General features: G+C 36.2%; 1 protein-coding gene across 3 annotated transcripts; it reads right to left on the bottom strand.

The window, feature by feature from the left end:
• Positions 1 to 1,211: 1,211 nt before the first annotated feature.
• LOC149774036 (uncharacterized) lies at positions 1,212 to 13,120 on the bottom strand. 3 transcript variants are annotated; one of them, XM_089945861.1, is made up of 5 exons: positions 10,751 to 10,810; positions 9,608 to 9,689; positions 8,153 to 8,892; positions 4,613 to 4,809; positions 1,212 to 3,965 (listed from the first exon to the last, which is right to left on the bottom strand). In XM_089945861.1, exons 3-5 carry the CDS (start codon positions 8,400 to 8,402, stop codon positions 2,160 to 2,162), a joined length of 2,253 nt encoding a protein of 750 aa, XP_089801987.1. In that variant the 5' UTR covers positions 8,403 to 8,892; positions 9,608 to 9,689; positions 10,751 to 10,810; the 3' UTR covers positions 1,212 to 2,159. The 3 variants fall into 3 exon arrangements, with proteins under 3 accessions (XP_089801987.1, XP_089801986.1, XP_089801988.1); XM_089945860.1 differs by lacking the exons at positions 9,608 to 9,689; positions 10,751 to 10,810 and adding an exon at positions 12,378 to 13,120; XM_089945862.1 differs by lacking the exons at positions 9,608 to 9,689; positions 10,751 to 10,810 and adding an exon at positions 12,378 to 13,120 and having other exon boundaries at positions 2,814 to 2,947.
• Positions 13,121 to 13,341: the final 221 nt, after the last annotated feature.

Raw genomic sequence — 13,341 nt, 5'->3', positions numbered from 1 at the left:
GCAGCTCGCATGTGTAAAAATTAGCCCCCAATCAATCTTGAATAACAGAGCAACTCGCATGTGTAAAAATTACCAATACCCCAATGTGAAGAAAACACATTAGGTTAACATTTATGCAATCATGTTCTATTATCATCTAAATGAAATAATAAATAAATTCAAAGCTATACAACCATGTGGCAAATCAATGTTTGTGGAACGGTGCATTTGGAAGAAAGAAATGTTGTCCGCTTCTGACGTTTAATACCTTTTTCGGCACTGCATTCTTCAAACATGCTCCAAATAATTGATGTACAACAAAACAACGTATTCAAAAGTCAGCAGGGGATATGTTGCATGTTCTAAAAGTAGCGGGTTTTGAATAAAATCACTGGAAATTGTAGTGCATCTTACCTTTCCGGAACCAACTGAATCACACATGTCTCTTGTCATCCTGCGCAAAGCATTACAGTTGAGTTCAACAAACATTTTACTTTCTGTTTAGACATTAATGCCACTTTTTATTTAATGCTTGCAACTTTTTTTCATTATAGCAAATAGATAATGTTATTTTCCATGGGTCTACATAGGAATACAAACGTTGATTGGCGCAGTTAGTATAGTGATATCTTCAAGGAAAATGTTTTTTTACTCCCGACTTCAGGCACACAACGATGGCCATTTTAGGTATCATCATATCATAGAGTCTAGAACCTAAATGAATCATTAGTTTGAGAAATCTTATATTTTTATTAACTAAAGATCAAAATGAGCACATTTATACTATCTACCCTTCTTAATTTTGTTCTTGTTCACATACAAATATATATATATATATATATATATATATATATATATATATATATATATATATATATATATATATATATATATATACTTCGTCCATAGATCCGTTTCGTAGATAAAGGGTATCTTCTGGATTATAGATTTGGGATCGCTGTATTCATCAGTGGCACAAACGATTACCGGAACGTTTCACCCAGACACGTTTGCTTTTGTGATCGCATCGTTTGTTTTGGGTTGAACATAAAGTGTTCAAATACTAATCCAAATTAATACATTTCGGCAGCCATATGCCATTTGAAGAAATATTATACCGCGGATTGATTGGCAATGTTAACAAAACATATTGGTTGGAACTGGAAAAATATATTTATTATTTAGCGTAACTGAAGCTTATGCTCCTGAAGAAAAACTTAAAATACAACATAATATATTTATTTATTTATTTCAATAAATAAGACAAAAAGGCTCCAAGTACGTTTACGTCAGTTTAAAAGAGAATAAATAATAATAATAATAATAATAATAATAATAATATAAGATGGATAACAATATTGCACATTTATCTTCCAAATACTTTGTATAGAATCGCAATCTAATCCGAAATTAAAAAGGGTATTACATATGTATTTATACTGAATTATATCACTATACATGAACAAAAATATACCATTATATTTATTAGCATCATCCGAGAGCTGATTATGTTCAACAAAAGCGTACAAGAGTAGTTACATCAATCACGTGACTCTAAAGTATATTCGTATGCCATATGGCATCGTTTGTGAAACATGAGATGACATCAAACGTGTAATATCGAGAACAAAATGAGATGGATCTCTAAAACGTGAATTCATTAGTGTAATATAATAAGAGTAGAAATCTGCACATACACTGCATCTCTACCTACCTTTCCCAATTGTCGCCATCCACGCCTTAAATACATATTGAAAGTCCAAGATGATACAAACCATATTTATTCCAAACCTTTGTATTCTCTGACATGCATGCTGTAGGAAATGATGATGCATGAAATTACACACGTACGCATACACCAGTTAACAGTTATGATGCACAGACGGTTAGGATGACCGGAAATGATCTCGAGAAAATACGTTATGCAACAAGATTTTCAGACAGTTCGTAATCGAGACCTTGTCATTACACTCGTCATTTTAGCCACTGCCTGAGCGATACCAACTCCACAGCTCGTGTCAATGCTCGTACGTATAAAATAAATTATTTTCTAATGATATTCAGATGTTCCACATGGGTTATTCATTCGGTTAAATTCTGAATGCACACACATTTCCTGCAAAACAAATGTGATCATATTAAGGTTTTTGAGATGGCGATTTTTTCCGTGTTCAAATGACTCAAACATCGAGTGATCTATACTCTTCATTTAGAACAAGTTTGGACTGAGGCTTCATGCATTCTGTTTCTGTATGCAGCCTGAAGCATTCATATTCGACTTCGTGTGCTCGTTTCCAGTCTTTGAGTTCGATATACGACAGTCCTAGTATTTGATATGGTCGGATTCTAGAATTGTTGATCGCAATAGCATATTCCAGTCTTTCTGCACATTTGCGGTACTGTCCCGCATTGAATAACCAACTTCCTTCGTATTCTAGAATGGTAGCGTTATCACCCAAGGGAATTTTTCTAGCAAGAACGAATAACTTATCAGATACTTCCGGAAGCAAGGCTCTGTTTAGTACAACATATCTCCCTTTCCTAAACACTTCTTTGTAGCTTAGGTCCGTAAAGTAAGACACCTCTGAATCTTTACACACAATATAATTAAACTGGTTGCTTTCAAGAAGCAGTTTGCTCATGTAATGATTATTCTTGCTGTGGAGGAAATCCGAATATCTGTTAATGATTCGCAATTGTGGACTGGTGCCTTCTTTATTTGTATGATTTCTTCCGTACAAATGATACTCAAAGTGAACACGTACCAATATTGGCACATCTATTTGAAGAGCACTGTATCCACCAGTGTAATATATACTCTCTGTAATTAAAACTCCCTCTACCGGCTCACCTTGTTGACCAATCGAAGTAAGGCAGTAATTCAAATCGGCCGAGCTAGGTCGATGTTGATAAGTCCATCTTCGAACCGATCCATCCTTTATATTTGGGAATCGCTGGTATGTATTCACTAAGAAAAGAAAGAGAATTGCGTGTACGAAATACTCTGATCTGAAATTCATCACCTTTTGTAACAAGTGAACCGCCATCTTGAATGAAGCAGCAAATAATGTCAACTGTAGAACAATAACATTATGAAGAAATCTTTCCTCTTTATGATGAACAACAGAGTATAGGCCCAGGATTCCTAGGATTCCAAGTAAATAAACAAGGGTGATATTCAACGTTCTATTGTTTTTTATATCCCCCAAAATTATCTGAGACATAATAGAAACAACACAAATCAAATTCATCAACATTGTCATATAATCTGGCGCCATTGCACATAAATACTTGAGAGAAGAGGAGGAGCCAAATAAATTGGCACTCTCACTTCTGAGGTTAAATTTAAACCACTGTACCGGTGAGATGAACCAAATTCCATATCTGCGTAAGTCTTCATATCCTCCAATTATTATCCCCAGAATACTCCCAAGACCAATAAAAAATAGTCCGTAAAGGAGGGAACGTAAATCCCTTACCCTCACGACTAACACAGGTGTTAGATAAACACCAAAGAGAAGGCAAAGGTCAACCCTGATATACACCGTGAGTCCTAACAAAAGGCTTCCAAAACAAGCACATTGTAATGTAGAATCAAACTTTACTTTGTTCTGAGGTTCATTAACAACCAATGACGAAATCTTCGCTGTGGTCCGAGGTCCAGAGTGTTGGCCATTTTTACCGCACTTGCTATGGATTGCCGTCTGCAAACATGATGTCGCTCTATTTGATGCAGTCACGTGCCTTTGTAGTTTTCCAGGTGGAGAGTAAAAATATGACAAGCACATGCCAACTCCAAATACAAATGGCGTTGCTAAGAAGCTGTTAACAAGGGTATGTGTGCCAAATATGGTCAAAGGGAGAGAAGAGGCTACCAGAATACACGAGAAAGTTGCAATCATATGGCAGCGAAACACGGTCTTGTTGAGATAAAAGACTGAAAGCGGCAAAAAGGAGCTGATAATTGCATGGAAAACCTTTCCAACCTGTAAAAAAATAGGTGAGCATCGGTTTGTGATCACTTTCCCATCAACACATACGACATTTCAATCGATAATACCTACAAAGTTTACCTCACTGTATGACTTAGACAATAATAAGTTCGCCTCACTACTCCATATACAGCAACAAAGCAGGAGTTCCTTTCGTTGAAGGATATATGTAATAACACCACGCAAATTTCTAAGAAAAGGTTTAGAGATTTTACCCACATTGTGAATACAAGAATAAAATAAATAGTGTTGATCCTATGTGATATAAAGTAGTAAAACCTATATATTTTTTTGAATTGTATTTTTAACAACATTAAAATGACTGTCACTTCTTAGATGACTTGAAAATGTCTTAGAATCTTATATCATCAATTAAAATAATAAAACAACACGCATATAAAATTGTTTCTCTCTTTACTGGGCTGTTTTCTGTTACGTTGCTTTATGAATCATGATTTACTGGTTTAAAAAGAAAAGTGAATACTTTATGCATGGTCTGTAATGTATTTTCTTTTCAAGACTCGATCCCATGAATCGCCAATGAGACGATATTTTGGAACTACCAAAATGTTAACAAAAGTAATATCTTTTGTTGAACGGCAAAAATGATCAGTATGGAGGCCATTGTTTCAACAACTCACCAAGAAAGCATTTTTCCCGAGGCCGATGAGCCTGGCCACATGGAATACCAGCATCAACATATCTGGAAGAAGAAACGATCTGAGACTGTACATTCCCATGTCAGATTCCAGCTGTTCCACGCCGGAAGTGACGTTGTAAGGCGGTGGCAGATACTCGTATGTTCTAAACCCATAACCGTACACCTCAGAGAATGCCACTACAATAAAAAGAACACGTTTCAGACTTATATTAATACATATGTATTTTCGACTGGTTCACATAAAACTTGAGTAACGACAGTCAAAAACTGTTTAACTCTAACATGATCAGACTGGCTAAACTGGCTTACCGTGTATGATTTCGTGACGCCAGCAACAGCAAAGTATCAGAATTGCACGTGCTGATTGCGTGAAAAGTTTTGTTTTTAAAACAGCTCCTTTTCATTTGTAGTTGGTGTATAATTTACGCATGTTGATCAGTCATGAGCGCCAATTGTGGAGCATCTGGGAAACCCCTTGTACGAACTCTTCCATGCGCTCCAGCAAATGTTTGTACGAATAAATTGTGTACTGTCGGTGAACAGTACACGGGCTGCGTGTACCTGGATGGTGTAAACAGGGACTTCGGACTGGTACATATATGTTTTCTTCTGAGTTAAAATACGGCAGCCAGCCACAATTGAGTTTACACTTGCACAAGCAATCTGCTTGATTATTTGGTGTTTAACAACACATACACACGTGTAAGGTTATATAGTGCTGAGGTAATTGGGTAAAGTGTCTTGCACAGAGACACAGAAAAGTCAGGAAAAGATTTGAATTCGTAATCTTCAGAGCTAAAGTCCGGTATGCCAACCGATGCGCCACCGCGGCTTACGAGTGTAATAAACACTTTGAAAGATACAGTCTGAAATGTGTTAATGTTTGAACAAGAGGGGTCACAATTAACAGTATATTGAGAGATGGCTTTTCTCAACATGAATTCATTACTATTCCCAATTGAACAAAATCGGGTGTTACGTATAAAATTGAACAAAATCATACATTACGTAAAATGTTTGACTTAGGCAAGGAATAATTTCTAGCAGAAAACGAAATGTATCAAAAGAAGCACGTTAAGTAAAAACTCGTAAGTTTATTGATAAGTCAATTATTTTAAGTATCGTCGTAATCGTAATATACATTTTACAATGACAGGCTAAATCAGGATAAAAATCCATGTCAAATTAATTTCCACCTGTGCGATTTTCTACTATCTTGAGTTCAGACGGATGGTAAGTTTTATCCAGACACGTGATCATCCCAGTGAAATATTATATTTTACATTTCGTGAGGTAATGATCGAGTATATATATTTGATAATGGGATATTAAAATATATCAGTGAGAGAAACTGTGATGTCGCCACAGTGGCGATAAAAGTTGTTTCAGATTTTTGTTGTTCGTGAGACTTGTACACTCTTATTTTCATTTCAACGATAATATCAAACAATATTGCTTCTAATAACAGAAGCATTACTTTACAAAGGCACGAAAGTGAAATCGACACGTTCTTAGCAAATGAGATTTTAGTTTCTTTTCTTTCATAGGACTTTTGATATTATTGATATCGGACATGATAATACCCAAGGCGCTTTGTACTAATGCTGGCGTCGCTTCAATCGATAACACGGGGACATCTTGAGTAATTTTTAAGCTTAGACGCGAGATATATACCGTTATACAATAACCGTGCCATATCAATTTCGTCTGCGTTGACGCTTTCGGGAATTTTTCCTGCATCGTTCTTGTCCAGTGGGCTTTTTTGATGGGTGTGGATTCTTTATTGAATGAATAGTTTGCTTTGTGTTTACATTTGTTATGTCCTTCTCATTTGAAGGAACAAACGATTTTTGTTGTTGTTTAAAATAAGGAATCTTCAAAGCTTAAAGGTGAAACAGACGGAAACGGTGTTGATTGTAAAGATATAAGGAATATAGAGATAACACTGTTTACTGTGTTCAAACGATTCCCGCAACACACGAATGAGACCATTGAGTTCAAGATCTTTTGTAAGTGATACGACATTTGCAGACAATAAACTGTTATTGGTAGTCTTGCCTAATTTAGTACTAAGTACATAAATTATACATAAAATACTAACAAAAAGCAGATTTTAAACATTAGAGATAACATGCGCTCAAGCGACGTGTGGAGATGTGATGATTGAATATATATGACGTCATAAAAGCGCCAGATGTCAAACCAGTTGGGACCAGTCCGATTGTGTAATAATATGCTTAGGGGACGCTTAAAAGATAGTATCAATATCTGAGAGAATGACATGTGTAAGGTGAAGTTGTTTGCATTTGCAACATCCACAATGGAGAGCATTTTGGCATTCCTCAATGTTACTTACATGTACCGTGATTGAAATTTCTTTCGAAATTGTACTTGTGGAAATTGCACATGTTCTAAGTAACCGGTCCGGTGGCCTAGTGGTTAGAGCGTCCCCCTCGGATGCGGGAGGTCGCGGGTTCGAACCCCGGCCGAGTCATGCCAAAGACTTACAAAAATGTTACTCACAGCGGCCTCGTTTGGCGCTCAGCATTAAGAGGTTAGTGTTAGGACTGGTCGGCCTAGTGTCAGGATAATGTGACTGGGTGGGACATCATGCTACATGTCTGCGGCATGATGCCCCAGTGCTATACATCACTATAAACTGTCACACTGCAGACATCGCAGCGATATGACTGAAAAATTGTTAAAGATACGTAAAAAGTCTAAATCACACACACACACACACACACACACATGATCTAAGCACACAGCTAACGAAATTAAATGATCCCATGTGCTACAAAAGATCAGCATGAATTAGTCTAAAGTACATTATCTTTAGCAGTTATTAAAACAGGGAAACACATTTTTCCACTCTAGACAATACCAGATTCTGAATTACCAAATATATAGTTGCAACACAAAGTTGTCTGTTCTTTGTTTTACAGTGTACTTCTGAAGTCAACGTGGAAATGTTCAAACGGAACTAGGAGTTTTTGTTAGACGCACATCCGAGGTAAGGCCAAACTGAATACTCTGTATCCCATCTTAACCTATCAATCATACGTCGAAACAAAGAGAATTGAAAGTTCTTTACAATACATAATATATTTTGCAGTCAAAAAGTGCAATATGAACTAAAATTCAAATTAGTAATAGATAATAACCAAAGTGGAATAGTAGTCTGTTACTCTAGAGGATCGAAGATATGAAAATGTTTCATGAAAGTATTTGGCAACTACTTGGTCAGTTCACTGGTCAAACGTATACATGACTACTTGGTCAGTTCACTGGTCAAACGTATACATGTCTTCTCCATAAATCTGGCAGGGATATAATAATATGAGTAACATACAGTAAGCCTCCATACATATATGGCGGGTTTATAAATTGTACGAGTTATGCCTTTGTAGCCTCCATATATATGACGGTATATTAGTAATACAGTAAAAATTAATGTCGCCTTCATAGATATGGCGGGATCATACAAAGTTAAGTTAATACTATCTAACATATCATTTACCCTCGATAGTCTGAAATATTTCATCCGGATGATGAATCCACCAGTTCTCCGGTTGACTCACGTACACCAATCTAACTGCTAAGGTCAAAGACACAACCATATATGGAAGCCAGTGGGGAAAAAGTAATTCCAAATTACACTGACATGTGGTGCCATCCAGTTCTGCATTACTAGTTGTCTTCTTCGATATGTGCACTTCTTGGCGTTGTTTGACGTGTGTGAAGTGTCGAGAATAATTTCTTCCTCCCATTTTGAAGCTTTAAATTAAATGATCACTTGATAATTACACGCATGTTTTTTTTCACGGAGTTGTAGTGGCAGTTCTTTAACATATATCTCTCCAATCATGTCAGGGTCAACGTCCCCAAACACCTGTTTAAAACTGGAAGTTCCTGATGTTGTTTGACATAAGTTCAATAGCGGTTTTAATGTCAGCCGACTATACAGATGAATTGAATTTCGCAAAACTCTGAATCACAGCAGACATAGATTTACTTCAGTATTTATCCACAGCCATTTACTTCATCATTCATCTTGTCAATGTTACTCGTAGCTATGGTGAACTTCTTCTATGGTTCAGATTTTCACAATGCAGACTGAACTCCAGGATCCATTCAAGGCTTCGTACCATGCATTTTAACAGTTTTATTTGATATTCAGTTCACTGAAATCTGTAACGTGTCAGGTATTACCAAGTCATGGTGAAGGGTTTAACACCGTGTCACGTGTACTGTCGAGCACTGAAAAATAAGACAATGAAACTTGGAAAATATTGTGACAGTTTTGTTTGTCCATGCCCCAAAAGACGTTCGAATAGGTCGACTTCACCCCTTTATCATTGGTTGATTTTTCTGAATAGGGTCATATTCGGTCATTCACATTCACCGATTCAATCCAATGCCGTCTTTAAGGAACATAACTGATCGTGAAACACTGATATCGTTCAGTTGATGATGCATAATTGTTTGCACAATGTACTCTATGATCGATCTATTTAGGGTACGTAAATGCGAGTGATGCACGAGTATCTCATTTAACAACACAAATCGTTTTCACTTGTATGTACTATTTTAAGACTTGTTTCAGAACCAATGAGAATGTAAGAGTATTCGGAATATTTATTCCGGTAATTAAATTGTGTGAATCCAGTCATTGATATGTGATGAATGATAACGAACCAATCGCAATCAAAATATAGCAGATGCCACATTTGATGGATTGCTGTCCAATACTCTCAAATTGTAGTATATTATAAAATAACAGGCACGCCGTCAGCTTATCCAGCTTTTCAAGTAGTTCTTTGGCACTTACGTAACTTTTACTGTATAACATTAGAAATCAAAATCGTTAAAACAGTTATGTCCCTTCATCCCATTCTGGCAAAACATAAACAACATACAACTGTATATATCATGCCGAAGAAATGGGAGCTAAGTGACTTTCCCAAAGGCTTACCTAGGCAGTCGACCCAGACTGGACAGGGCGGCTATTCAACCAGTGACCACTGTATTACGAGTCGCATTCTCCTCCAACGTAACTACAACCGAAAATTATTCAGCTATTGTGGTCAATTTTCAGAAGAAAGGATTTGATTTAAATAAACAAATGGTATGCTAATTGGACTGGCTTTGTTATCCCAGCTTTGACAATATATAATTACTTGTATAGCAGCGTGTAATTTTATTAGTGCAAGTGAAAACAATTGGGAAGATACTTCATTATGTTGCAATACTTTATTTTTTATAATTCAATATTGTTTAATAGAATCCCTTATACAATAAGTATCTGAATAATGTATTCACTCTGAAGTTGGATAATTAGCCGAGTTCTCTACCCCACCCCCATAAGATACGTGCGATTACTGTAATGCTCTGAACCTAAAGTTATCTTTGGTACCTGATAACACTGACTGCAATACAAAAATAAGGCGACTAAATGGAAGTTAACTTTATATATAATATAAATTATGACAAAAGTTGTTAGAATGATTAGTTGTTTTTAAAAGGTGACTGTCATGCAAAGGTGACTATTAGTGCAGGTTTGACTGTGTGCTCGTATGGCGTCTATACGGTTTAAGTTTTATTTTGTATATAAGATTTAATACCTGTTCCTTAAAAACCGTAAACAATGACAAGAAATCAGAGGCTTGACTTAAAATATATATATATATATATATATATATATATATATATATATATATATATATATATATATATATACCCCTCAACGCTTATAACAGAAATTCCATCCCATATGATACTTAACACAAAATCCATAAACCAATAAATCAACTGGATACATTAGAATGACAAATTATCCGATTCTCATCGCGAACAGTAGCGAAACCATTGATGAAAAAAGTGAAAATGTGACGAATAATAACGGAGGAAATTGTCCCTAATCATTTGCTGCACATGATTCGCCTGGTCATGTTATCCAATGAAACATGTGAAAAGTCAGTTTGACAAGAGTTCATGGCGGTACTGTGATTAGTTATTTTACCTGTGACTGACTCGAGTCAAAAATGAAAACATTTGTCGCTTGGAAAATTCTATTCATTACAGATATTATATTACACCGTAACAATGAATACTTTACCTTTCAAAAGAAAATTAAGCCCACAGTGACAAGCACGTCTCACTGGAGAGTATGTTTGTCACCCTACTGTAATGAACGATACAATTTGTTTTTAGCGTTTGTGAAAATAATGAAAATATCTTATTATAATCATTATTTATCTCGACGTTTACTGCTCATAAACAATATTCTAACCTTTAAACGAAGCACGCATAGAGAAATAGAACACAACAATAAAAAAGCAAACACACAACTGACCTACAGTGATAGACATGAACAAGTGATTCGAGGCATCCCAGTTGGCAGAGCTTCGAAATAGTAACCATAAGGTGGGGCCCAGCGTGACCAAGTGGTCTAAAGCGCTTGCATTTACCGACTACTGCCATCTCACCTCTGTCCACACTGGTTCGAGCCTAGGGCTCCGCCAATGTCGGTATGTGAAAAAGCTGCCAGTAGCTTCCCATGTGCTGGTGGTTTTTATTTGGGTTTTCTCGGGTTCTTCCTCCAACACCTATACTGGCTGCCTTATATAGCCTATGTTGCGCTGAGGAATGGCGTTAAGCCACAAAACAACACAATAACCCGAATGTTGTCGGTTCAATACTCGGGTTGTCAGCCTCGGAGTGTGTTTGGGAAAAGGACTTAGCCAGTAAAATGGTATTAACGTAATTCTTGCAAGATTTGTAACTAAGTACACAAACTATTTATAAAATACCAACAAACAGGAGAGGCACGTGGAATTGCAATGTTTGATTATATCTCTTTTGAAAGAAGAGCACGATGTCATACCACTAGGAATCATCACGCTTGTGTAACAATTTTCCTATGCCTTACTATAAGATAAGGAATGGGACAAAACAAAGAAGAGACGATGATAAATATGTTTGAAGACATGGAAATGTCTGCTCAAAATAACACAAATTAAAGGGCAAAGTTTATTGTTCTGGCAAATGATGAAAATGGAATGTGGTCTATACGTTTTTAATGTAAATCATGGTTGCAAATTTGGCTAAAAATGACGAAAACTGTCAAAAGTTGTTGAATAGATGAAGAGGTTCATCACGGACGTGACTAGACGGAACGAGATGTAAATGGGCTTATTCACATTCAACATGTTTTAGATTGCGATGCATGTCTGTGAAAATAATACATATCTAATGACTGAACATATTTGGGTTTGTGTTGTTAACGGTAAAGTTTTGCCTTAAGTCTCTGACATCCGCTTGTGCATTTATTTTCGAGGATGAATCAATTTCTGTAAGGGACTGGATTTATTCACCAAAGAGAAAGCAAAAATGCATACTTTATAAATAAATCAAACTTTCATTTCTTTATATATAAAAAACTATTTCAGTCAAAAAGTGGAATTAGGAAATAAAATACAAGTCCGTAATAGATAATGGCAATAGCGAAATACGAATCTAAACCAGAACAGAAAACTCAAGTGTTCAGCCCGTGTCTGATGCGACAGAGAATCGAACATATGAAAATTTTTCATCAAACAACTTGGCGACTAATTGACACATTCACTGGCCAACCTTAGATATATATCCCTCCATATATATGACGGAGGTATAATAATACAAACTTCAATAGATTTGGCAGGAGTATACTAATTTAGGTCAACGGTTTCTAAAATATCAATTACCTTCGATAGTTTGAAATATTTCATCTGGGTGATGAATCCCCCAGTTCTCCGGTTGACTCACGTAAACAAATATAACTGCCAAGGTCAAAGACACAACCATATATGGAAGCCAGTCGGGAAAAGGTTCTTCCAAATTGCCCTGACATGTGGTGCCATCCAGTCCTACCTTATATAGCAGTCTTCTTCGAGATGTGAATTTTCTGGCATTGTTTGATGTATGTGGAGTGCCGAGTATAGTTTTTTCCTCCCATATGGAAGCTTGAAATTAAATATTCACTTGATAGCGACACACAATCATGTGTTGTTTCACTGATTTGTGGTGTCATTTCTTTAAACAAATATGTTTTGAATCATATCAGGGTCAACGTCCCAATATGTTCTAAAGAAAAATAGAGATTTCCGATTACATGGTTCAAATTTTCACAATGCAGATTGAAATTCCGGATTCCATTCAAGTCTTTACTCCATTCGTAGTAACACGGTATTATTTGAAATCCATTTCCTTTGAAATCTGTAAAGTTCTATGCATCACAAAGCCGTGATGAATGGTTTAACAATGTGTCAGGTGTATTGTCTAGCACAGAAAAATAAGACAATGAAAATTGGAAAATACTGTCACAGTGTTATTTGTCTAGGCAAAAAGAATGTTGACTCGATCAACGTCACTTCATTATCATTTGTTGATTTTTCTAAATGAGGCATTTGTCGGTCATTGATATTCACAGTGCCAATCCAATGGCGTATTTTAGGAACATAATACGGCCATCGTACGAGTATGAACTAGACTGAGGTAGTTTGTGCATTATAACAATAACTGATCAGTGAAGCATTGATATCGTTCAGTTGATGATGCATAATTGATTACGCAGACACTGTGCTCATTGATCGATCAATACAGGTACCGCAAATGCGAATGAAGCACGAGTATCTCATTTAACAACACAAATCGTTTTGATTTTTCACT

The sequence above is a fragment of the Sinohyriopsis cumingii genome, unplaced genomic scaffold, assembly GCF_028554795.1.
Source record: "Sinohyriopsis cumingii isolate HCF-2022 unplaced genomic scaffold, ASM2855479v2 utg000441l, whole genome shotgun sequence".
NCBI lineage: Eukaryota > Metazoa > Mollusca > Bivalvia > Unionida > Unionidae > Sinohyriopsis > Sinohyriopsis cumingii.
The sequence above is the reverse complement of the archived record's forward strand: the minus strand, read 5'-3'. Positions and strand labels throughout refer to the sequence as shown.

What these genes read in the sequence shown, in the direction of transcription:
- LOC149774036 (XM_089945860.1), bottom strand. Translation starts at nt 8,402, where the DNA reads ATGGGAGGAAGAAATTATTCTCGACACTTCACACACGTCAAACAACGC. An exon ending in AATATTTCAGACTATCGAGG is followed by an intron (nt 4,810 to 8,152) that starts GTAAATGATATG and finishes TTTTTATTGTAG; the next exon opens with TGGCATTCTCTGAGGTGTAC. An exon ending in TCGGGAAAAATGCTTTCTTG is followed by an intron (nt 3,966 to 4,612) that starts GTGAGTTGTTGA and finishes ATTTTTTTACAG; the next exon opens with GTTGGAAAGGTTTTCCATGC.